This window comes from Oncorhynchus nerka, linkage group LG1 (genome assembly GCF_034236695.1).
Source record: "Oncorhynchus nerka isolate Pitt River linkage group LG1, Oner_Uvic_2.0, whole genome shotgun sequence".
In the NCBI taxonomy this organism is placed as follows: domain Eukaryota; kingdom Metazoa; phylum Chordata; class Actinopteri; order Salmoniformes; family Salmonidae; genus Oncorhynchus; species Oncorhynchus nerka.
The window spans coordinates 23,882,996-23,909,764 of record NC_088396.1 but is presented as its reverse complement, the minus strand read 5'-3'; the positions used below and the strand labels follow the sequence as shown (position 1 = coordinate 23,909,764).

General features: G+C 44.5%; 1 protein-coding gene across 1 annotated transcript in view; it reads left to right on the top strand.

Moving 5' to 3' along the window:
• Positions 1-2,704: 2,704 nt before the first annotated feature.
• Positions 2,705-26,769, top strand: part of LOC115144849 (target of Nesh-SH3-like) — a 48,255-nt gene continuing 24,190 nt past the window's right edge. Inside the window, exons 1-7 of the mRNA XM_065017512.1 lie at positions 2,705-3,411; positions 10,707-10,886; positions 11,566-11,634; positions 11,765-11,897; positions 13,819-13,997; positions 14,207-14,269; positions 26,481-26,510. Of these exons, the coding sequence (XP_064873584.1) occupies positions 3,318-3,411; positions 10,707-10,886; positions 11,566-11,634; positions 11,765-11,897; positions 13,819-13,997; positions 14,207-14,269; positions 26,481-26,510 (748 nt within the window). The 5' untranslated portion in view covers positions 2,705-3,317. The remainder of the gene's footprint in view (positions 3,412-10,706; positions 10,887-11,565; positions 11,635-11,764; positions 11,898-13,818; positions 13,998-14,206; positions 14,270-26,480; positions 26,511-26,769) is intronic.

The window sequence follows — 26,769 nt, the reverse complement described above, 5'->3', positions numbered from 1 at the left end:
TAAGAATTTGTTCTTAACTGACTTGCCTGTTTAAATAAAGGTAAAATAAAAAATGTGTGTGTGTGTGTGTGTGTGTGTGTGTGTGTGAAGTTTTCCGGCTGCGTGGCTCTGGTTGGCAGGTGGGCCTGATGAGGTGGTGAAAGGCTATAAAATGGAGGATGGGAACGACCAATCGGTGATTACTAAAGCAGAACGACTACAACGTGTCTGACCTACATGGTTCTGAACTCAGCCACTGAAATATCACATTTTCCCCTTTCAGGAAGGGAGAGGGAGAGGGGCAAATACCAGATCATCTGCAGTCACCATAGGGTTAGGGGTCAGGGGTCAGGGTCAAGGATAGCTCCAGACAGTGTCTGACAGGTAGATGGCTATCTTGAATTAAACCAGGAAACATTCCACTACAGGATATCTGGACAGCATGGAGAAGGCCGGGAGACAGTGAACACAGGAAATGTATTAAGAATGGAAATGAGATATGTTATGGAAACAGTTATCTTGTCATATTTATCTTTCCCGGAGTATGGGGATCATTGACTAGACTAAAACGGACAAAAAATGTACTAAAACTGGTTCTCAGAATCAAATCAAAGGTACCTGTCTCACTTCAGAGGTCTCGTAGCATTTTAGAGTACTTTTGCCATTTTTGTTGGTACATACAGTATTTAGTCCATCCCCTGCATTTTTGCCCTCTCTCCCTCCCTCCCTCTCTCCCTCCCTCTCCCCCTTTCCCCTCCCTCTTTTATCACTCTATCTTCTCTCCCTCCTCCCTCTTTCTCTGGCCACCTATTCTGTGCCCAGTACAGAGGGACAGAGGTGGTATTGTGCTGTACAGAGAGAGTTTCCTCTGACGTCCCCCTGAAGTTCTCCCGAGGCTTGGGCATGGCTTTTACAGCAGAGACATAGTTATGTAAGCCGAGCTCAGACAATGCCCCCCTGTACTCACTGTTCTGTCTCTTCCTGTGTCTTCAACACTGATTACACTCAGGCTATAGGGGCAGGGAGAATGGAGGGACGAGATGGGAGGGAGGTGGAAGAAGGTAGGCGGAGGTGGATGAGGTGGAAGGAGGTGGAAAAGGTGGAAGGAGGTGGAAGGAAGAGGGAAAATGTGGAAGGTAGAAAAAGGTGGGAAAAGGTGGAAGGAGGTTGGGAAAGGAGGAAAAAGGTGAAAGGAGGTGGAAGTGAGAGAAAAAATGTGAGAGAAGGTGGAAAGAGGTGGAAGGAGGTGGAAGAATTTGGGAAAATGTAGAAAAAGAAGGAAAAGGTGAACAATTATGAAAAGGGTGGAAAAGGAGGTAGAAGAAGGAGGAAAAGGTGGAAGGAGATGGAAAAAGATGGGAGGTTGAAAAAGGTGGAAGGAGGAAAAGGTAGAAAAAGTTAGGAGGTGGGAAAAGGTGTAAGGAGGCGACAGGTAGTCACAGGTAGTGGAACATTCAGCCCTCAGATGAACCCTGACACACCTGTCTATGGCTGGTTTATTATATAGGACAAAGACAAAGAAAGTAGGTCAGTATGATCCAAAAATATTATTACATTTGAATCTACATTTTTATAACTACAGCCATTTTGTGATCTGACTAAATCCATAGTCTTTGATGTCTAAAGGAAATGAACCAGACATTCTTTTTCAGATTTTCTTCTGAATCTAGGTGATTTTCTTGTTTATAACCCCTGAATTATAATATTTAAAGGCAAGTAGACTGTCTAACCATAACACATATCTGTCATAATGGATATTGGTGAATGAAGCCTGTGAACTCGAATATGACGGTGTGTAGGGACTTCCTGTTTGAATAGCCCTGCCCCCTCTGGCCGAGGCCTCGTTCCTGTCTCGTGTGACGGCATGTGGGATGGAACCTCAGTGCCAGAGGGCCAGAGCTCCTAGAAACACACACATACACACATTCATGAACACACTTCGCATTCCAGCGGCCTGGTTCTGGCAGAACTGTGCAGGATGACTGACTGCTGACAGTCTGGACCCAGACATAACCACCCAGGCACACATTTAGTCACATGCGTACACTCACACACACATGTGCATGCACGCACACACGCACGCACACACACTGTGCCCAATGGTTGTAAACATTGATGGATGAGTCTGCAGTTGAAAGGCGTTTTTATGATGCTGTCCTACTACTGTATACCAGCACGTGTTTGTGATGGGTTACTGTACATGTTGCCAAAATTCCATGTTTGGGGGCGTGATCATAGTAGGCGTGTTACCACACGTGTTGGATGTAGTCGCCAAAGATGCACGTGTTCGTGACGTGTTTTGGGGATTGGTACAGTAGAAATGAATGGAGATTGTGTGAGAGAGGGATGAGAGCAGAATACTCTTGAATATTGGACTTGTGGGACACCCCTCTTTTCTAATTTTCCTCATACCTCCATTTTTGCAGGAGACTCTTACATCACCTTTAAGCACCTTGTAACTTTGGGCTAAATGAAGAGAGCAGTAATGAGTGGTAGAGTGAGGGAAATGAAAGGGAGGAAAAAGAAAGAAAGAAAGAAAGAAAGAAAGAAAGAAAGAAAGAAAGAAAGAAAGAAAGAAAGAAAGAAAGAAAGAAAAGAGAGAATAAGTACAATGAAAAATCAGCAAGGGCCTTAGGGATGGAAAAGACTGCCATTGCAGAAAAAACTAATGGAAAAAGAGAAAGAATGAAAAGGGGGGTGAGAGAGAGAGAGAGAGAGAGAGAGAGAGAGAGAGAGAGAACACGAAAGAGAGAAAAGAAAGGGCCAGAGAGAATGAAGAGAGAGCGAGAGTGGGTGTGACGCCAAGTGAAAGAGAAAGGGGGTGTGTCCGCCTCCGTCTGTCCCCTCCCTCTGTAGGTATAGATGCTACAAGCTGGTCTCCCTGCATCCCAGAGCACAGCACAGAGCCCCAGAGCATCAAGCCCTTCAGCCTCAGACACAGACTCAGCCAGAGCCTGTCCAGTGTGCTGCACTAGTCCTGAGACCCACCAGCTCAGTGAAGTAGTCCAGCCACCAGAGTCAGCATAACTCACACAGAACTAGGATAATTACTTTACTATCCTAGTTCTACTATCCTATTTCTACTATCCTAGTTCTACTATCCTAGTTCTAATGTTCTAGTTCTACTGTTCTAGTCATGTACAAGGCTCAGTCTGTGAACTAGTCCAGAGCTGGTTGATATTTACTCTGTGAAAGTTCTCCAGTACTGTAGTCCAGTAGCTCACCTTAGTCCTCCTCTTAGTCCTGGACTGAGATTATTAAGTCTTCAGTCAACTGCATCTAGTGAGAGCCACCAGCCAGTCCTTTGTACCTGAGACCGCTGCAGATCACCTACCACCATGCAGCTCTCACACACCTTCCTCGTCTTCCTCTTCCTCCTTTTCATCGTTGGGATTGCGCTGGCCGGCTCGTCCACGGCTCGGAGAAGCAGAGGTAAGTGACATCTGTATCACCATCATTGCCATGTAAAACCTTTACAGTCAACTCCAAAGAAATGCAATGTCAATGGAATTGCTTGGCTTGTATAAACTGAAAAAGATTTGAATTAGAACTGAAGAACTCCAATGCAGAGCTTGCAGTTATCCAATATGCACTTATCAGGAGTCGACTTTACATCACATAGCATGAATATATGTTGTTATGGGAATTATAGGCTATTGAGTTTTGCAAAGAAAGTTAGCCTCAGATTATATAAATGAAATGTGAATGAAATGCATGTGGACATGCAGTTGAATTAAATGTGGACACCCATGCACATTCTATTATTGCAATGCATTTGATGATGGTGACTGCTCAGGTTCATGAAGAATTGTTGGACCAAACTATGCAGTATTGGTGTCTGGTATCTTATCACAATCAGACACAGTTAAATCGTAGTAGACAGCTTCGATGAATCCTGTAGTGATTATGGGTTCAGATAATATTGCTAGACATTATTGCAGTGTTGGATCTGAAACTGGCATGTGACTGATATTAAAATCCTTCCACTGAAACTATGCCCAATGCTATGAAACTGCTTGCTCCATTACATGGTCCAAACCAAGGTGACGATTTCCTTTTCATGCTATGTGGTTGTGGTATAGGACTCTGCATACTATGCAGCATGATGAATGGTACGCAATTGTTATTATATATTGGATGGTATGTCCTGCAGTATGTTGCCGTGACAACCACAGGTGGCCGTTGCCTTGTCACACATTGCCAGGAAGGACAATGATTCTGATGTCTAGAAGCATGCACCCCAGTTCCTCATAAAGTGTGTCCTATTGTGCCACAATGTAAAATACACTACACTACTGTAGGTCTACTGTACATCATGCTGAAAATGGATGGAATGTCTTTAGTTGACCTGGAGCAAGGTGTTCCACTTCACAACAGACCATGTCCACAATTGTGCTTGTGCTGTTTTTATGAGCCACGTGAGTTTGTCCCATTTCTATGAAACAAGGTGGGCAGGCGAGGATGAGAGAAGTTAACTGCTGCCAGAGTAGTATATAATGTCGAGATGTTCATGTCTCCGTCCTAACAATGGTAGTCGTTGTCCTAAAGGCAGAAAGGCAGCCGACAAGCTTAGGTTTGCATATAAAGCCCATAGAAATATATTGGGCTTATTTTGGACAGATTTTGACGTTAGTGAAACCTCTCGCTTTGCCTCTTCCTCTCTGCTGCTGCTAATAGTGTTCAGTTTGCACTAATGAAAGTGTTTCCAGGTTACAGGTCAGGGTTGTTGGTAGTTTGGCCCTTGTTAGAATGTGCCATGTGCTTGTCCTGAAGTGTGCCAGGTGCTTGTCTCACCTTTGAGACAGAAAATGTGTTTTTATTTATTTATTTATTTTATTATTCAAGTGAAATAGATAGAACAGTAGACATTAAAAAGAAATAAAGGCATTTCAAATGTCATATTATGGCTGTACAGTGTTGTAATGATGACAAAATGGAAAATAAATAAACATGAATATGGGTTGTATTTACAATGGTGTTTGTTCTTCACTGGTTGCAAATCTTGCTGCTGTGATGGCACACTATGGTATTTCACCCAGTAGATATATTTAGCTACATTTGATTTGTTTTCAAATTATTTGTGGGTCTCTTTCTATGTCTGTCTGTCTGTCTGTCTGTCTGTCTGTCTGTCTGTCTGTCTGTCTGTCTGTCTGTCTGTCTGTCTGTCTGTCTGTCTGTCTGTCTGTCTGTCTGTCTGTCTGTCTGTCTGTCTGTCTGTCCGTCTGTCCGTCTGTCCGTCTGTCCGTCCGTCCGTCCGTCCGTCCGTCCGTCCGTCCGTGTCAGCAGTTAGTTATTTTTAAACATGTTTTAAATGGGGCCATAAAATGGAATCTGTTTAATATGGGAATCAGCCCTGTTTTGAGGGATCACTCTGGTTAGGATTTTCACAACAGTCACGGGAAACTCTGCCATGCTGTCCCATTAAGCTCTGCCGCATACACAAGGGTCACACACACACGTGCACACACACACACTATATATATACACGCAGTGTGTTTTAGTTTAATTCTGGCTCCCGTTTCCCATGTCTCCACAGTGCCGCCACACTGTTTTCTGTAAATTAAAGTTGGGCACTTTGAAAACTTTGATGCTAATAAAGCTGATTTTAAGTGAGTGAGACTACAGAGGAGAGTCGGTTAGAAGGGCAAGCACTGTGGAAAAACTGTGACATTGGCTTACAGACAGTTCCACAGTGTGTTGTTAGCTGAAGTTGGCTTACAGACAATAACATTGAGATTGGATGAACGAGTGTAACGTGAGTTTGCTTTGGAGGTCTGTCAGAGGTGGGTGTGGCTCTTCATTTTGACATGTGTTCCCTGTCCCTAGTTGGAATATGTTACGTCAAGTTATCTCTGGCTGAAGTGACCTCAAATACAGACTCTGGATCAGTTTGTTGATGTGCTTTATACTTCTTTGTGCATGTTGGGTGTATGTGCTCGAACAGCCTGAGAGATGGAGGGATGGATGAGAGAGGTTTAGAAAGATGGAGGGATGATTAGAGAACAATGGAGAGATGAAGAGAGAAAAGAAAACAACTGTAGTTGAACCATATGTGGGAGATATAGTATGAGATCAGGGGGACCAGTGCAGGGGATAGCGTGGGAGCCTTAGCCCAGGCACGGCTTGCTCCAGCTGGGCTGTGAGGTAAAGCTCCCCCTGAGAACCCGGAGCATGGCTGGGCTGGCCCATGGCCGAGGGTGTGGTGTAGTGGTGTGGAGCCCACTATAGCGTATCAAATCCCCTCTCCCCCATCCCCCATTGGAATTTTGTGACAGGTGAGGTCTGCTTGTCATTTCTTACCACCTTCAAGCTGTTTCTGTTTTTCTCAAAGTTGACTCTTTTTGTTTGGAGACAGAACCATTCCAAACACTTTTTCTTCTAGTTGGCATCGACAAGAGAGATTTTTTACACTTCATTGAATTAAATGAAGCCGACTCTTGTTACCAAGAGTCGTAAAACTTGTCTTTGCTGGCCGTGGGAAGCCAAGTCCCTTTGCACCTCTCCACCTCTCCACCTTCTCATTCCCAGGATGGAAACACAAGAACTAAACACCTGCAGAGCTGCGTAAAATCAACTAGAGCCACAAAGCCCCACGCACACAAAACCTACCGAGCAGCGTGTGAGTGTGTGTTTTATGTACTGTATGTGCATACAGCGGGATAATATTCATCAATGTCCTTTCAAAGAGAGGAATGAATAGAGGAATGATAGGACACGAGAGAAGAGAAATTGAAAGACGGAGGGCCGAAAACAAGCTGCCAAGAGGATCTAGTTTGGGTGTGCAAAAGAGCAAGACTTAAATCAACAATGTGACAATGCTGATTCCAAAGCTACACACACACACACACACACACACACACGCACAAACACCCACGGAGTGGGTGAATTTTCATAGCAGCGAGAGCACTGAGCTCACCCTCTGACAGGCCTAATGACCTCCTCCCTCTCCAAGAGGACCATCCATCACCAGGGATGAGCCAAGATGGCCGTCGTGAAGTCCAGTCGCCTCCAGTCAATGTTTCCGCTCAGTGTCTCCTGTCCATGGGAGCTTCTGCAATCCAGCCCAAGAGGAATAGTGGGATCAGAGAGGAAGTATTTATTGTATCTTTTAAGTGTGCTGGCTGTGTTTTCATAGTTTGGCTGATCCTTTGGTCTACTTTTTGTGGTGATTCACATGTATGAGTTTGAGCTTGCATCTCTTGAGCAATGCAGGATTTCCGTTTAGGATTGTTTAAGTTTAAAGGGCCAATCTGCAGTTGCTACATCCATGTTCGTGCTTAAATTAATGATAAATACCCATAGATTCTTTAAGAATCTACCTTATAAATGCTTCATGTGAGCTTAGTTTGACTGTCGCACCCCATCAGAACCAAAAATGTAAACTTGATTTACTCCAGTGTTTGTATACAAAATAAATGCAAACTAACATTTGATATTATGGAAGGTCAGTCCTTGCATTCATAGCTCTATGATTTTGAATGGTTGCATTTCTTCATTCCCATCCCTTAGCTTTTTACCGAAACATTGCCCCTTTAGGTACAGCTAGGTGCTTTTCTCTGATATTTTCATGAAGTGTGATAATGGATAAAGCTGCTGTAGCAAACCTTATGACATGGTGAGGGGCAGAGTTCTCCTCAATAAAAACAAAACATCTCACTGATCCTCCCTCTTAGCAACCACTCAGACAAACCCTGCAGCTATTTGGAAAATGTGCATTGGTTATCACCTTCTAATAACATCCAGTTGACATTTATGAAAGGCCTTCTGATTTACTTATCCATTGCATAATAAAACAATCAGCATTGCTGCTGAGATCTGGAACATAGTGTGTCCTTATCACAACATATGCACAAACATCTTCATTTACATGTAATTACTATGGTAGCACATGTTCGTAATATGTTGTTGCTATAGGTGCAAACTTCTCACCCGGTGCAAACGCTTAGTAATTTAATTATGGGCCTTGGTTGTCAGAGGTATCCCTTGTCTTTGTGGTTCATCAGTGCAAGGTCATAGAGTCAGTTGATACATGGCATTTAGCGGAACTATTTATTCTTTACAAATAACAGGCTAACTAGAGGTGTGCTGGCTTCTGCCCTCAGTACAGCCCTAGGTGCGTGTGTGCGTGTGTGCGTGTGTGCGTGCGTGCGTGCGTGCGTGCGTGCGTGCGTGTGTGCGTGTGTGCGTGTGTGCGTGCGTGCGTGCGTGCGTGCGTGTGTGCGTGTGTGCGTGCGTGCGTGCGTGCGTGCGTGCGTGTGTGCGCGTGTGCGTGCGCGCATCTGTGCGCGTGTGCGTGCGTGCGTCTGTGCGCGCACAATGCCGGAGGTGATGATCAGGTAGTTCTGGATTTTAATTTGGTCGTCAAGCTCTAGGTCAGTTGTAACCGTGACAAGGCTTTGGTCAGTTTGAACATTCTGTGTCGTTGGAGATTTCATCTGTCATTCCTAATCATCTCTGCCTCGTATCCAAGACGATACCAAAATCCTCTTCTTCCCTTAGATATCTGTGTTATGGTTGGCTAATATTCCAATTTCTTGTTATCTATTCTGGAGGCTTGGTTGTGAACAGTTTCCCTTTGATGTAGATTGATGATTGGGGTTATGATACTGTCTATTTATAAACTTCCAGTCATGTTAGACTGGAAATACAGATAAGTCCCTGTTATAGAACGGCCAAACTGTTGGGATTTGGACCAGGTTGTTAGGGGACTGAGCCAATGTTTGCTTGTTTTGGAGTTGGAGAAACGCAGCCAGAAATGTCCTGATGTTTCATACACTGGAAAGCCCTCTCATTGGAGCCAGAGCTAGAGCCAATCCCCCATTGTTTCATCAGAAATATAGAGGGAGAAACTAAACAAATGCAGTCTTGATAGGAAACACACAGTTGGCAAAGACTGAGGCTATTCATCAAAGCATGGTTTCCCCTCATTTCTCCCCAACCTCTTTGTCTCTGGCGTCCGCTGGCAGTATGTGCACATTTATTTTTCAAAAGCACGTTCCACAATTTGCATTTTACTCTTTAGTTTGCCCCTAGATATCTCACTGCAGTTCGCTGAATGCACATGCTGTACAGTGAGGTAAAATGTCTGAGAATTCTGCTCTCAGACCACTTACTGTGTATTTGCCACTCTCTCATACACCTTTGCTTTACTTCTCTCTGTTTTTGTGTTTATCTTCACGTGTTAACGAGGCAGACACTTTAAATCCTTCCCTAAACTCTCATACCAAACACAGTCCTGGCCAAAGGTCTCTCACCCTGCTGTTTACACTACCAGTAAACACCAATGAAACCAGTTTTCTGCCTCTACACTGCACTTTTCTCTGTAGTCCAGTTTGGGTCTTTGTCTCTCTATGGTTTCTGTCCCTGTGTAACCTGTTTCTCTGAGCTCCTTGGGTAGGGCATGTGGTCTTGGGGGTTCAAATGCTGTTGATTTTGGCAGGATATGTCAACATATTTGGCAGCAGACTGTCTGTGTGTGTGTGTGTGTGTGTGTGTGTGTGTGTGTGTGTGTGTGTGTGTGTGTGTGTGTGTGTGTGTGTGTGTGTGTGTGTGTGTGCGTGCGCAATCGATTACTGAGTTGTATCGTTAAACACATTAGGGCAGTATTATAAACACAATCCCTCTTTTTGTTAATTAGCTTAATTAGCTTTGAGCTAAACTACTTCTATGATCTCTTTGAGGCAAATAACACCAAAACATGCATGAGAGCACCAGCTGTTCCGGACGACTCTGTGATCAAGCTCTCCGCAGCCGATATGAGTAAGACATTTAAACAGGTCAACATTCGAATTACCAGGACATGTACTGCAAGGATGAGCTGACCAATTGGCAAGTGTCTTCACTGACATTTTCAACCTCTCCCTGTCCAAGTCTGTAATACCAACTTGTTTAAAGCAGACCACCATAGTCTCTGTGCCCAAGAACACTAAGGTTGCATCACTGCCTGCCTGGTATGGCAATTGCTCGGCATCCGATTGCAAGGCACTACAGTGGGTAGTACATCACTGGGGCCAAGCTTCCTGCTATCCAGGACCTCTATACCAGGCGGTGTCAGAAGAAGGCCCTAAAAATTGTCAAAGACCACCCACCCTAGTCATAAACTGTTCTCTCTGCTACCGCACGGCAAGCGGTACTGGAGTTCCAAGTCTAGGTCCAAGAGGCTTCTAAACAGCTTCTACCCCCAAGCCATGAGACTCCTGAACATCTAATCAAATGGCTACCCAGACTATTAGCATTGCCCCCCCACCCCCACCCCCTATTTTACACACCGCTGCTACTCTCTGTTATTACCTATGCCTAGTCACTTTAATAACTCTACCTACATGTACATATTACCTCAACCAACTGGTGCCCTCGCACATTGACTCTGTACCGGTACCCCCTGTATATAGTCTCGCTATTGTTATTTTACTGCTGCTCTGTAATTACTTGTTCCTTTTATTTCTTATTCTTATTCATATTTTTTTAACTGCTTTGTTGCTTAGGGGCTTTAAGTAAGCATTTCACTGTAAGGTCTACACCTGTTGTATTCGGCGCATGTGACTAATACAATTTGATTGATTTGTTTCCGTTGTCTATGTAAACAAAACCAGTCTTGAGACTATTATTGTTCCAATTCAAAGCAGCCTCTGTCTGTGTGTGTAGAGAAAGAGGAAAGGCATTCATTGTGCCCAATGTGTGTGTGTGCCCTCCATTCCGACCTTACTGAACACTCTCCTCTCCCACAGTGAGACGTCAGAACATGAAGGTGAGGATCAACGCTACAGGCGACACCATCGTGATGAAGTTTGTACGTCCGAACGCTGACACCAAGCTGGAGGGCTACATCCTGGGCTACGGCAGCAGCATGTTCTCTAAACAGTTCATCCAACTCCCAGAGAACGGACTGCCCTACGAGACAGAGATCGGTGAGGCGTGTGTGTTTTGTGTGTTATGTATGATTGCATGATCATTCCCCATAGCATTGACACTATAATCGAAATGTGAATGATGCCATGTAGGTTTTCCAAAGGAATACAACGATTTGAGCCAGCCAGATTTGAGCCAGCCAGATTTGAGCCAGCCAGATTTGAGCCAGCAACTATAGAGTGGTCTCGCACACAGACAGTATGTGTGTTATGTTGAAGGTTTAGTCATGGTTTGATTAATGTCATCACCGACAGAGAACACATCTGTGCAGACTCCAACACCCCTCCAACACACACACACCTACACACCAGTGGAGGCTGCTGAGGGGAGGACGGCTCGGAATAATGGCTGGAACAGAGCAAATGGAATGCCATGTGTTTGATGTATTTGATACCATTCCACCTATTCCACTCCAGCCATTACCACGAGCCCATCCTCTCAAATGAAGGTGCCAGCAACCTCCTGTGTTACACACATGTAGATGCACACACACACACACCTCACTCTCAGCGTAATGTCAAAGACAGCCTGCCCTATTCATTTCTGGAATGTTCGGTCAGGTCACATTTGAGAACGTCCAAACTCAACCCCATTGAGGGCTTCCTGAAACACGATCAAATTCAGAGACAATAATGAACAATCTTCTGTGATCAAGGCTATTCCCTGACTCTATTCCAGATGCCGAGCCCAAGTACCTGATCGCTGTCCAGCCCATCCCAGTCAATGATGTGAAGAAACAGTGCACAGGTACCACACATGCACCAACTCCAAGTGTTACCAGTAATAATGTGATAAATTATTGACTCTTTTCTCATTTATGCCCATTCCTTTCAATCTGACGAGGTTTACCTTTGAACTGACCCCTGTGACTCCACAGGCAACGTGAACCTGGAGAAGCCCCTCCACCTGGTGATTGGGTCCGTGACCCCCACCTCCGTGCTGCTGTCCTGGGGAACCCTCTTCAAGACGCCCTACGAGGGAAACATCATGAACGACTGTCTGGAGGACGGGTGAGTTAGCGCATGCACACACATGCACGCTCAGCAGAGTGAGCCAGTACAGGTACACAGCCCACATCCCAACCTACCTTTTTATTTTTTTTTATTTATTTCACCTTTATTTAACCAGGTAAGCAAGTTGAGAACAAGTTCTCATTTACAATTGCGACCTGGCCAAGATAAAGCAAAGCAGTTCGACACATACAACGACACAGAGTTACACATGGAGTAAAACAAACATACAGTCAATAATACAGTAAAAAAAAAAAATTAAAAAAAAAAAATCTATATACAATGTGAGCAAATTAGGTGAGAAGGGAGGTAAAGGCAAAAAAGGCCATGGTGGCAAAGTAAATACAATATAGCAAGTAAAACACTGGAATGGTAGTATTGCAATGGAAGAATGTGCAAAGTAGAAATAAAAATAATGGGGTGCAAAGGAGCAAAATAAATAAATAAATTAAATACAGTTGGGAAAGAGGTAGTTGTTTGGGCTAAATTATAGGTGGGCTATGTACAGGTGCAGTAATCTGTGAGCTGCTCTGACAGTTGGTGCTTAAAGCTAGTGAGGGAGATAAGTGTTTCCAATTTAAGAGATTTTTGTAGTTCGTTCCAGTCATTGGCAGCAGAGAACTGGAAGGAGAGGCGGCCAAAGAAAGAATTGGTTTTGGGGGTGACTAGAGAGATATACCTGCTGGAGCGTGTGCTACAGGTGGGAGATGCTATGGTGACCAGCGAGCTGAGATAAGGGGGACTTTACCTAGCAGGGTCTTGTAGATGACATGGAGCCAGTGGGTTTGGCGACGAGTATGAAGCGAGGGCCAGCCAACGAGAGCGTACAGGTCGCAATGGTGGGTAGTATATGGGGCTTTGGTGACAAAACGGATAGCACTGTGATAGACTGCATCCAATTTGTTGAGTAGGGTATTGGAGGCTATTTTGTAAATGACATCGCCAAAGTCGAGGATTGGTAGGATGGTCAATTTTACAAGGGTATGTTTGGCAGCATGAGTGAAGGATGCTTTGTTGCGAAATAGGAAGCCAATTCTAGATTTAACTTTGGATTGGAGATGTTTGATATGGGTCTGGAAGGAGAGTTTACAGTCTAACCAGACACCTAAGTATTTGTAGTTGTCCACGTATTCTAAGTCAGAGCCGTCCAGAGTAGTGATGTTGGACAGGCGGGTAGGTGCAGGTAGCGATCGGTTGAAGAGCATGCACTACCTACAGGGGTTCCGGTGCTAGTTCGTCATGCTCTGACACCATAGTAAGAAGATTATTTTCACAGCTGGAGAAAAACAAAGCTGTATTTCACTCAAACTCACCCTCATATTATATACAACAGACAGCTTTAAACATGTGGTCGAACTGCAACACATCGTCTGCCAGTCTTTCTGGTTACTGAGTGGAGGTGGAAGTCAGTAGTGGACGAGGGCACAGGTGTTTAGTAGTGGTTGGAGTGATCCTCATCCTACACATCAACTCATTGACACATTCTTCTCTACTTCTCTAAACTTCCCCTGGAAAAGACATTGGAAAGCTTGACCTCACCCTACTCTGCTCCCAGTCCCTGCTGGCTTTTTAAACTCTCTAATGTCAGTTATGGCTGCCACTGCCCTGTGCTCCTGGCCTGCACAACACTTCTCAACCAGGATACCAGAACTTACAGCTTTGCTTTCATGGCAGTCACTGACACAAAATGGTGGACAGACTCTCACAGTTTTATAACAAGCCATTGTTTTAACTTACAAATCAATCCTAGGAAACTGTGCCATCATAATGCTTTACTATCCATGTTACCACACCATTTCTGACATTTCTATTCCATTCTATGTTTGTTGACACTAGTCACTACAGCATACACAATGTTCTAATACTGCTGATGAAAATGTGTGATAATGAACAATGTTGTGTTCTATCTGGGTTGACGCAGGAACTACACGGTGCGCTACCGTGAGAGGAACCGGAAGTGGACCTACCAGACGTGCCCCGCAAGCGACACGGTCATTGACAGCCTTAAGCCCAACACGGCCTATGAGTTTGGTGTCCGACCCAACAACAAGGAACGCAGCGGAGTATGGAGCAAGCCAGTCATCCACAACACCAACATGAGCGGTACGTACCTAAACCCTTCCCCTCTTTCCTTCCATAATTCAAATCATTCCCCCTTTAAATGCCCCACATTGCTGCAGCATTGACTCTGTCAGCATCTCACACAGATCACATGTTTTATATTTACTGTATATTCCTTATGGTCCAATACTAGTAACATATATTCTATTAGCTCCAGTTATTCATTAGTATTGTGTTGTGTTTTCCAGGGAAGGCCATGCAGAAACCCTACAAACCAAGGACACCTCTGAAGCCTGTGGTAAGTACTGCACATATTGCTCTTTTACTGCCCTCTAGTGATTATGTAGTGTGCTCTAGTCATTATGTAGTGTGCTCTAGTATGTAGTGTTTTAGTATGTAGTGTGATCTAGTGCGTAGTGTACTCTAGTATGTAATGTGCTCTAGTATGTAATTTGTGTAGTGTGCTCAAATATGTAATGTGCTCTAGTGTGTAGTGTTTTAGTGTGTAGTGTGCTCTAGTGTGTATTGTGCTTCAGTATGTAATTTGTGTAGTGTGCTCAAATATGTAATGTGGTCTAGTATGTCATTTGTGTAGTGTACTCAAATATGTAATGTGCTCTAGTGTGTAGTGTTTCAGTATGTAGTGTGCTCTAGTGTGTAGTGTTGTAGTATGTAGTGTGTAGTGTGCAGTGTGCTCTAGTATGTAGTGTGCTTTAGTGTGTAATGTGCTCTAGTATGTAGTGTTCTCTAGTATGCAATGTGCTCAAGTAAGGTGCTCTGGCTTGTAATGTCTTCTAGTATGCAGTGTGCTCTAGTATGTAGTGTGCTCTAATACGTAGAGTGCTATAGTGTGTAGTGTGCTCTAGTATGTAATGTTCTCTAGTGTGTAATGTGCTCTGGTGTGTAATGTGTTCTAGTGTGTAGTGTTTAGTATGTACTCTGCTCTAGTATGTAATGTGTTCTAGTGTGTAATGTGCTCTGGTGTGTAATGTGCTCTAGCATGTAGTGTTTTAGTATGTACTGTGCTCTAGTATGTAATGTGCTCTAGTGTGTAATGTGCTTTAGTGTGTAGTGTGCTCTAGTGTGTAGTGTACTCTAGTGTGTAGTGTGCTCAGGTATGTAATGTGCTCTAGTGTGTACTGTGCTCTAGTGTGTAATGTGCTTTAGTGTGTTGTGTGCTCTAGTGTGTAATGTGCTCTAATGTGCTCTAGTATGTAATATGCTCTAGTGTGTAGTGTGCACTATTATGTAATGTGCTCTAGTATGTAATATGCTCTAGTGTGTAGTATGCTCTAGTATGTAATGAGCTCTAGTATGTAATGAGCTCTAATATGTCATTTTTTAGTATGTGCTGTGCTCTAGTGTGTAATGTGCTCTAGTGTGTAGTGTGCTCTAGTATGTAATGTGCTCTAGTGTGTAGTGTGCTCTAGTGTGTAGTGTGCTCTAGTGTGAAATGTGCTCTAGTGTGCACTGTGCTCTAGTGTGTAATGTGCTATAGTGTGTAATGTGCTCTAGTGTGTAGTGTTTTAGTATGTACTCTGCTCTAGTATGTAATGTGTTCTAGTGTGTAATGTGCTCTAGTGTATAGTGTGCTCTAGTATGTAATGTGCTCTAGTATGTAATGTGCTCTAGTGTATAGTGTGTGCTAGTATGTAATGTGCTCTAGGGTGTAATGTGCTCTAGTGTGTTGTGTGTGCTAGTATGTAATGTGCTCTAGTATGTAATGTTCTCTAGTGTGTAAAGTGCTCTGGTGTGTAATGTGTTCTAGTGTGTAGTGTTTTAGTATGTACTCTGCTCTAGTATGTAATGTGTTCTAGTGTGTAATGTGCTCTGGTGTGTAATGTGCTCTAGCATGTAGTGTTTTAGTATGTACTGTACTCTAGTATGTAATGTGCTCTAGAGTGTACTGTGCTTTAGTGTGTAGTATGCTCTAGTGTGTAGTGTACTCTAGTGTGTAGTGTGCTCAGGTATGTAATGTGCTCTAGTGTGTAATGTGCTTTAGTGTGTCGTGTGCTCTAGTGTGTAGTGTGCTCTAATGTGCTCTAGTATGTAATATGCTCTAGTGTGTAGTGTGCACTAGTATGTAATGTGCTCTAGTATGTAATATGCTCTAGTGTGTAGTATGCTCTAGTATGTAATGAGCTCTAGTATGTCATCTTTTAGTATGTACTGTGCTCTAGTGTGTAATGTGCTCTAGTGTGTAGTGTGCTCTAGTATGTAATGTGCTCTAGTGTGTAGTGTGCTCTAGTGTGTAATGTGCTATAGTGTGTGTAATGTGCTCTAGTATGCAATGTGCTCTAGTGTGTAGTGTGCTCTAGTGTGTAGTGTGCTCTAGTGTGAAATGTGCTCTAGTGTGCACTGTGCTCTAGTGTGTAATGTGCTATAGTGTGTAATGTGCTCTAGTGTGTAATGTGCTCTAGTATGTAATATGCTCTAGTGTGTAGTGTGCTCTAGTATGTAATGTGTTCTAGTGTGTAGTGTGCTCTACTATGTAGTGTGCTCTACTATGTAATGTGCTCTAGTGTGTGATGTGCTCTAGTGTTTAAGGTGCTCTAGTGTTTAGTGTGCTCTAGTATGTAATGTGCTCTAGTGTGTAATGTGCTCTAGTGTGTAATGTGCTCTAGTATGTACTGTGCTCTAGTGTGTAGTGTTTTAGTATGTACTGAACTCTTGTATTTCATGTGCTCTGGTGTATAATGTGCTCTAGTATGTACTGTGCTCTAGTGTGTAGTGTTTTAGTATGTACTGTGCTCTAGTATGTTAATGTGCTCTAGTACGTAATGCACTCTAGTGTGCAGTGTGCTCCAGTGTGTAATGTGCGCTAGTATGTAATGTGCTCTGGTGTGTTGTGTGCTCTAGTATGCAATGAGCCCTAATATGTTGTGTGCTCTAATATGTAATGTGCTCTAGTTTGTAATGTGCTCTAGTGTGTAGTGTGCTCCTGTTTATACTGTTTTAGTATGTAATGTGATCTAGTGTGTAATGTGTTCTAGTGTGTAATGTGCTCTAGAGTGTAGTGTGCTCTAGTATGCAATGAGCTCTAGTATGCAATGAGCTCTAGTATGCAATGAGCTCTAGTATGTTTTGTGGTCTAGTTATTATGTTGTGTGCCCTAGTATGCAGTGTGCCCTAATATGTAGTGTGCTCTAGTATGTAATGTGCTCGACTATGTAATGTTCTCTAGTGTGTAATGTGTTCTAGTGTGTAATGTGCTCTAGTGTTTACTGTGCTCTAGTATGTAATGTGCTCTAGTGTGTAATATGCTCTAGTGTGTAGTGTGCTCTAGTATGTAATGTGCTCTAGTGTGTAGTGTGCTCTAGTATGTAGTTTTTTAGTATGTACTGTGCTCTAGTGTGTAATGTTATCTAGTGTGTAGTGTGCTCTAGTGTGAAATGTGCTCTAGTGTGCACTGTGCACTAGTGTGTAATGTGCTATAGTGTGTAATGTGCTCTAGTATGTAATTTGCTCTAGTGTGTAGTGTGCTCTAGTGTGTAGTGTGCTCTAGTGTGAAATGTGCTCTAGTGTGCACTGTGCTCTAGTGTGTAATGTGCTATAGTGTGTAATGTGCTCTAGTGTGTAATGTGCTCTAATGTGTAGTGTTTTAGTATGTACTGTGCTCTAGTATGCAATGTGCTCTAGTATGTAATATGCTCTAGTGTGTAGTGTGCTCTAGTATGTAATGTGCTCTAGTGTGTACTGTGCTCTAGTATGCAATGAGCTGTAGTATGTGGTGTGCTAGTTCATGTGTTGTGGTCTAGTGATTATGTAGTTTGCTCTAGTATGTAATGTGCTCTAGTGTGTAGTGTGCTCTATTGTGTAGTGTGCTCTAGTATGTAATGTGCTCTAGTATGTAATGTGCTCTAGTGTGTAGTGTGTGCTAGTATGTAATGTGCTCTAGTGTGTAATGTGCTCTGGTGTCTAGTGTGCTCTACTATGTAATGTGCTCTAGTGTGTGATGTGCTCTAGTGTGTAATGTGCTCTAGTATGTACTGTGCTCTAGTGTGTAGTGTTTTAGTATGTACTGAACTCTAGTATTTCATGTGCTCTAGTACGTAATGCACTCTAGTGTGTAGTGTGCTCCAGTGTGTAATTTGTTCTAGTGTGTAATGTGCTCTAGAGTGTAGTGTGCTCTAGTATACAATGAGCTCTAGTATGTTTTGTGGTCTAGTGATTATGTTGTGTGCCCTAGTATGCAGTGTGCCCTAATATGTAGTGTGCTCTAGTATGTAATGTGCTCGACTATGTAATGTTCTCTAGTGTGTAATGTGTTCTAGTGTGTAATGTGCTCTAGTGTTTACTGTGCTCTAGTATGTAATGTGCTCTAGTGTGTAATATGCTCTAGTGTGTAGTGTGCTCTAGTATGTAATGTGCTCTAGTGTGTAGTGTGCTCTAGTATGTAGTTTTTTTAGTATGTACTGTGCTCTAGTGTGTAATGTTCTCTAGTGTGTAGTGTGCTCTAGTATGTAATGTGCTCTAGTGTGTAGTGTGCTCTAGTGTGTAGTGTGCTCTAGTGTGAAATGTGCTCTAGTGTGCACTGTGCACTAGTGTGTAATGTGCTATAGTGTGTAATGTGCTCTAGTATGTAATTTGCTCTAGTGTGTAGTGTGCTCTAGTGTGTAGTGTGCTCTAGTGTGTAGTGTGCTCTAGTGTGAAATGTGCTCTAGTGTGCACTGTGCTCTAGTGTGTAATGTGCTATAGTGTGTAATGTGCTCTAGTGTGTAATGTGCTCTAATGTGTAGTGTTTTAGTATGTACTGTGCTCTAGTATGCAATGTGCTCTAGTATGTAATATGCTCTAGTGTGTAGTGTGCTCTAGTATGTAATGTGCTCTAGTGTGTACTGTGCTCTAGTATGCAATGAGCTGTAGTATGTGGTGTGCTAGTTCATGTGTTGTGGTCTAGTGATTATGTAGTTTGCTATAGTATGTAATGTGCTCTAGTGTGTAGTGTGCTCTATTGTGTAGTGTGCTCTAGTATGTAATGTGCTCTAGTATGTAATGTGCTCTAGTGTGTAGTGTGTGCTAGTATGTAATGTGCTCTAGGGTGTAATGTGCTCTAGTGTGTAGTGTGTGCTAGTATGTAATGTGCTCTAGTGTGTAATGTGCTCTGGTGTGTAGTGTGCTCTATGTAATGTGCTGTGCTCTGTGTAATGTGCTGTAGTGTTTTGTAGTGTTTTATATGTACTGAACTCTAGTATTTCATGTGCTCTAGTGTGTAATGTGCTCTAGTAGGTACTGTGCTCTAGTGTGTAGTGTTTTAGTATGTACTGTGCTCTAGTATGTTAATGTGCTCTAGTACGTAATGCACTCTAGTGTGCAGTGTGCTCCAGTGTGTAATGTGCGCTAGTATGTAATGTGCTCTGGTGTGTTGTGTGCTCCAGTATGCAATGAGCTCTAGTATGCAATGAGCTCTAGTATGTGGTGTGCTCTAGTATGTGTTGTGGTCTAGTGATTATGTAGTGTGCCCTAGTATGCAGTGTGCCCTAATATGTTTTGTGCTCTAATATGTAATGTGCTCTAGCATGTAATGTGCTCTAGTATGTAATCTGCTCTAGTTTGTAATGTGCTCTAGTGTGTAGTGTGCTCCTGTTTATACTGTTTTAGTATGTACTCAGCTCTAGTATGTAATGTGATCTAGTGTGTAATTTGTTCTAGTGTGTAATGTGCTCTAGAGTGTAGTGTGCTCTAGTATGCAATGAGCTCTAGTATGTTTTGTGGTCTAGTGATTATGTTGTGTGCCCTAGTATGCAGTGTGCCCTAATATGTAGTGTGCTCTAGTATGTAGGGTGGCTAGTATGTAGTGTGATCTAGTGTGCGCTAGTATGTAGTGTGCTCTACTATGTAATGTGCTCTAGTGTGTAATGTGTTCTAGTGTGTAATGTGCTCTAGTGTGTTGTGTGCTCTAGTATGTAATGTGCTCTTGTGTGCAGTGTGCTCTAGTATGCAATGAGCTCTATTATGTGTTGTGGTCTAGTGATTATGTTGTGTGCCCTAGTATGCGGTGTGCCCGAATATGTAGTGTGCTCTAGCATGTAGGGTGCGCTAGTATGTAGTGTGCTCCAGTATGTAGTGTGATCTAGTGTGCGCTAGTATGTGCTGTTGTGCGCTAGTATTATGTTGTGTAGTGTGCTCTAGTAAGTAATGCGCTCTGTTATGTAGTGTGCTCTAGTTTGTAGTGTGCTATAGTGTGTAGTGTGATCTAGTGTGCGCTAGTATGTACTGTGGTGTGCTCTAGTAAGTAATGCGCTCTGTTATGTAGTGTGCTCTAGTTTGTAGTGTGCTATAGTGTGTAGTGTGATCTAGTGTGCGCTAGTATGTACTGTGGTGTGCTCTAGTATGTAGTGTGCTCTTATTTGTAGTGTGCTCTAGTGTGTAGTGTACTCTGGTGTGTAGTGTGCTCTAGTTTGTAGGGTGCTTTAGTATGTGGTGTGCTCTAGTGATTATGCAGTGTGCGCTAGTATGCAGTGTGCCCTAGTGCGCTAGTATGTATTTTGCTCTAATGTGTATTGTGCTCTAGTATGTAGTGTGTGCTAGTATCTAGTATGCTCTAATGTGTAATTTTTTATAGTATGTAATGTGATCTAGTATGTAATGTTCTCTAGTATGTAATGTGCTCTAGAGTGTAGTGTGCTCTAGTATGCAATGAGCTCTAGTATGCAATGAGCTCTAGTATGTTTTGTGGTCTAGTTATTATGTTGTGTGCTCTAGTATGTAATGTGCTCTAGTGTGTAGTGTGCTCTAGTATGTAGTTTTTTAGTATGTACTGTGCTCTAGTGTGTAATGTTCTCTAGTGTGTAGTGTGCTCTAGTATGTAATGTGCTCTAGTGTGTAGTGTGCTCTAGTGTGTAGTGTGCTCTAGTGTGAAATGTGCTCTAGTGTGCACTGTGCACTAGTGTGTAATGTGCTATAGTGTGTAATGTGCTCTAGTATGTAATTTGCTCTAGTGTGTAGTGTGCTCTAGTGTGTAGTGTGCTCTAGTGTGTAGTATGCTCTAGTGTGAAATGTGCTCTAGTGTGCACTGTGCTCTAGTGTGTAATGTGCTATAGTGTGTAATGTGCTCTAGTGTGTAATGTGCTCTAATGTGTAGTGTTTTAGTATGTACTGTGCTCTAGTATGCAATGTGCTCTAGTATGTAATGTGCTCTAGTGTGTACTGTGCTCTAGTATGCAATGAGCTGTAGTATGTGGTGTGCTAGTTCATGTGTTGTGGTCTAGTGATTATGTAGTTTGCTCTAGTATGTAATGTGCTCTAGTGTGTAGTGTGCTCTATTGTGTAGTGTGCTCTAGTATGTAATGTGCTCTAGTATGTAATGTGCTCTAGTGTGTAGTGTGTGCTAGTATGTAATGTGCTCTAGTGTGTAATGTGCTCTGGTGTGTAGTGTGCTCTACTATGTAATGTGCTCTAGTGTGTGATGTGCTCTAGTGTGTAATGTGCTCTAGTATGTACTGTGCTCTAGTGTGTAGTGTTTTAGTATGTACTGAACTCTAGTATTTCATGTGCTCTAGTGTGTGATGTGCTCTAGTAGGTACTGTGCTCTAGTGTGTAGTGTTTTAGTATGTACTGTGCTCTAGTATGTTAATGTGCTCTAGTACGTAATGCACTCTAGTGTGCAGTGTGCTCCAGTGTGTAATGTGCGCTAGTATGTAATGTGCTCTGGTGTGTTGTGTGCTCCAGTATGCAATGAGCTCTAGTATGCAATGAGCTCTAGTATGTGGTGTGCTCTAGTATGTGTTGTGGTCTAGTGATTATGTAGTGTGCCCTAGTATGCAGTGTGCCCTAATATGTTTTGTGCTCTAATATGTAATGTGATCTAGCATGTAATGTGCTCTAGTATGTAATGTGCTCTAGTTTGTAATGTGCTCTAGTGTGTAGTGTGCTCCTGTTTATACTGTTTTAGTATGTACTGTGCTCTAGTATGTAATGTGATCTAGTGTGTAATTTGTTCTAGTGTGTAATGTGCTCTAGAGTGTAGTGTGCTCTAGTATGCAATGAGCTCTAGTATGTTTTGTGGTCTAGTGATTATGTTGTGTGCCCTAGTATGCAGTGTGCCCTAATATGTTTTGTGCTCTAATATGTAATGTGATCTAGTATGTAATGTGATCTAGTGTGTAATTTGTTCTAGTGTGTAATGTGCTCTAGAGTGTAGTGTGCTCTAGTATGCAATGAGCTCTAGTATGTTTTGTGGTCTAGTGATTATGTTGTGTGCCCTAGTATGCAGTGTGCCCTAATATGTAGTGTGCTCTAGTATGTAGGGTGGCTAGTATGTAGTGTGATCTAGTGTGCGCTAGTATGTACTGTAGTGTGCTCTAGTATGTAGTGTGCTCTACTATGTAATGTGCTCTAGTGTGTAATGTGTTCTAGTGTGTAATGTGCTCTAGTGTGTAGTGTGCTCTATTATGTAATGTGCTCATGTGTGCAGTGTGCTCTAGTATGCAATGAGCTCTATTATGTGTTGTGGTCTAGTGATTATGTTGTGTGTCCTAGTATGTACTGTGGTGTGCTCTAGTATGTAGTGTGCTCTTATTTGTAGTGTGCTCTAGTGTGTAGTGTACTCTGGTGTGTAGTGTGCTCTAGTTTGTAGGGTGCTTTAGTATGTGGTGTGCTCTAGTGATTATGCAGTGTGCGCTAGTATGCAGTGTGCCCTAGTATGCAGTGTGCCCTAGTGCGCTAGTATGTATTTTGCTCTAATGTGTATTGTGCTCTAGTATGTAGTGTGTGCTAGTATCTAGTATGCTCTAATGTGTAATTTTTTATAGTATGTAATGTGATCTAGTATGTAATGTTCTCTATGTAATGTTCTCTAGTATGTAATGTGATATTGTGTGTAATGTACTATAATGTGTAGTGTGCTCTAGTATGTAGTGTTCTCTAGTATGTAATGTGATCTAGTATGTAATGTGATCTAGTATGTAATGTTCTCTAGTATGCAATGTTCTCTAGTATGTAATGTGATCTAGTATGTAATGTTCTCTAGTATGTAATGTGATCTAGTATGTAATGTGCTCTAGTATGTAATGTGATCTAGTATGTAATGTGCTCTAGTAAGTCTACAGAGTGTAATATAAGAGCTGCAAAGCAGCACATTCTTTCCATCCTACTCCTTATTGGAAAATAGCTAAACAAGCAGCTAGCCATATTTGGCCAAGAGCAGTAAAGACGACCTTAGCCAGCTAATATCTGCATTACTAAAGAGGAGAGGAGAGGAGGAGAGGAGAGGAGAGGAGAGGAGAGGAGAACTGGGGGAAAAAGAGGACAAAGTAAATATTGGATTTTGGAAAGAGGTGAAGCAGAAAAGAGAGGAGAGAAGAGAGTGGAGGGAAATATGGAGAGAACCGTTAGCCTTAACTTTCTGGCCGTGCTAAGTGACTGGACTGTGTGTCTCTGTCGTCTCACGTGCCGCCGGCCCCATTCTCGTAAAGCTGCACAGCTGGCCAGCATCAGCCGCAACACTGGCACTTCCTGAGGGAAAGTTGGAATAACGATCTTCCCGCTGGAGAGTTTACAGATCAGACATGGAGAAGAGGGCATGGGGTTATGTAAGAGGGGGTGAGAGAGAGTGAGAGAGAGTGAGAGCGAATTGATTCTTTGACTCACTAAAGTAGTGAAGTAGATAGCTCTTCATACTATCATTGTATAATTTTTTCATTTTATTTAACCTGTATTTATCCAGACAATTCAATTAAGAACTAAATAAGAACTTATTTACATTGACGGACAGGCCAGTGACGACTAATACAATATCATCTCTCTTTCTCCACCCCCTCCCTGTCATTCCCCCACATCTCTCTTTCTAAACCCCCTCCCTGTCATTCCCCCACATCTCTCTTTCTCCACCCCCTCCCTGTCACTCCCCCACATCTCTCTTTATCCACCCCCTCCCTGTCACTCCCCCACATCTCTTTCTAAACTCCCTCCCTGTCACTCCCCACATCTCTCTTTCTCCACCCCCTCCCTGTCACTCCCCCACATCTCTCTTTCTCCACCCCTCCCTGTCACTCCCCACATCTCTCTTTCTCCACCCCCTCCCTGTCACTCCCCACATCTCTCTTTCTCCACCCCCTCCCTGTCACTCCCCCACATCTCTCTTTCTCCACCCCTCCCTGTCACTCCCCCACATCTCTCTTTCTCCACCCCCTCCCTGTCACTCCCCACATCTCTCTTTCTAAACCCCTCCCTGTCACTCCCCCACATCTCTCTTTCTCCACCCCTCCCTGTCACTCCCCACATCTCTCTTTCTCCACCCCTCCCTGTCACTCCCCACATCTCTCTTTCTCCACCCCCTCCCTGTCACTCCCCCACATCTCTCTTTCTCCACCCCCTCCCTGTCACTCCCCACATCTCTCTTTCTCCACCCCCTCCCTGTCACTCCCCCACATCTCTCTTTCTCCACCCCTCCCTGTCACTCCCCCACATCTCTCTTTCTCCACCCCCTCCCTGTCACTCCCCACATCTCTCTTTCTAAACCCCTCCCTGTCACTCCCCACATCTCTCTTTCTCCACCCCCTCCCTGTCACTCCCCACATCTCTCTTTCTCCACCCCCTCCCTGGCACTCCCTCACATCTCTCTTTCTCCACCCCCTCCCTGTCACTCCCCCACATCTCTCTTTCTCCACCCCCTCCCTGGCACTCCCCACATCTCTCTTTCTAAACCCCCTCCCTGTCACTCCCCCACATCTCTCTTTCTCCACCCCCTCCCTGTCACTCCCCACATCTCTCTTTCTAAACTCCCTCCCTGTCACTCCCCACATCTCTCTTTCTAAACTCCCTCCCTGTCACTCCCCACATCTCTCTTTCTCCACCCCCTCCCTGGCACTCCCTCACATCTCTCTTTCTCCACCCCTCCCTGGCACTCCCTCACATCTCTCTTTCTCCACCCCTCCCTGTCACTCCCCCACATCTCTCTTTCTCCACCCCCTCCCTGTCACTCCCCACATCTCTCTTTCTCCACCCCCCTCCCTGTCACTCCCTCACATTTCTTTTTCTCCACCCCTCCCTGTCACTCCCCCACATTTCTTTTTCTCCACCCTCCCTCCTGTCACTCCCCCACATCTCTCTTTCTCCACCCCTCCCTGTCACTCCCCACATCTCTTTTCTAAACTCCTCCCCCTGTCACTCCCCCACATCTCTCTTTCTCCACCCCCTCCCTGTCACTCCCCACATCTCTCTTTCTCCACCCCCTCCCTGTCACTCCCCCACATCTCTTTCTTTCCCTAAACCCCCTCCCTGTCACTCCCCACATCTCTCTTTATCCACCCCCTCCCTGTCACTCCCCACATCTCTTTCTAAACTCCCTCCCTGTCACTCCCCACATCTCTCTTTCTCCACCCCCTCCCTGTCACTCCCCACATCTCTTTTTCTCCCTGTCACCCCCCACATCTCCTGTCACCCCTCCCCCTCCCCACATCTCTCTTTCTCCACCCCTCCCTGTCACTCCCCCCCCCCACATCTCTCTTTCTCCACCCCCTCCCTGTCACTCCCCACATCTCTCTTTCTCCACCCCCTCCCTGTCACTCCCCACATCTCTCTTTCTCCACCCCCTCCCTGTCACTCCCCACATCTCTCTTTCTAAACCCCTCCCTGTCACTCCCCACATCTCTCTTTCTCCACCCCTCCCTGTCACTCCCCCACATCTCTCTTTCTCCACCCCTCCCTGTCACTCCCCCACATCTCTCTTTCTCCACCCCCTCCCTGTCACTCCCCCACATCTCTCTTTCTCCACCCCCTCCCTGTCACTCCCCACATCTCTCTTTCTCCACCCCCCTCCCTGTCACTCCCCCACATCTCTCTTTCTCCACCCCTCCCTGTCACTCCCCCACATCTCTCTTTCTAAACCCCTCCCTGTCACTCCCCCACATCTCTCTTTCTAAACCCCCTCCCTGTCACTCCCCACATCTCTCTTTCTCCACCCCTCCCTGTCACTCCCCCACATCTCTCTTTCTCCACCCCTCCCTGGCACTCCCTCACATCTCTCTTTCTCCACCCCCTCCCTGTCACTCCCCACATCTCTCTTTCTCCACCCCCTCCCTGGCACTCCCCACATCTCTCTTTCTAAACCCCTCCCTGTCACTCCCCCACATCTCTCTTTCTCCACCCCCCTCCCTGTCACTCCCCCATCTCTCTTTCTAAACTCCCTCCCTGTCACTCCCCACATCTCTCTTTCTAAACTCCCTCCCTGTCACTCCCCACATCTCTCTTTCTCCACCCCCTCCCTGGCACTCCCTCACATCTCTCTTTCTCCACCCCCTCCTCCCTCACACTCCTTTCTCACCCCCTCCCTGTCCTCCCCACATCTCTTTTCTCCACCCCCTCCCTGTCACTCCCCCACACCCCTCTCTCTTTTCTCCACCCCCCCCTGTCACTCCCCCCATCTCTTTTTCTCCATCCACCCCCCATCCCTTTCACTCCCTCACATCCCCACATCTCTTTCTCCACCCCCTCCCTGTCACTCCCCCACATCTCTTTCTTTCTCCACCCCTTTCTCCCTGTCACTCCCCACATCTCTCTTTCTCCACCCCTCCCTGGCACTCCCCACATCTCTCTTTCCACCCCCTCCCTGTCACTCCCCACATCTCTCTTTCTCCACCCCTCCCTGTCACTCCCCCCCACATCTCTCTTTCTAAACCCCCTCCCTGTCACTCCCCACATCTCTCTTTCTCCACCCCCTCCCTGTCACTCCCCACATCTCTATTTCTCCACCCCTCCCTGTCACTCCCCCACATCTCTCTTTCTAAACCCCCTCCCTGTCACTCCCCACATCTCTCTTTCTCCACCCCTCCCTGTCACTCCCCATATCTCTCTTTCTCCACCCCTCCCT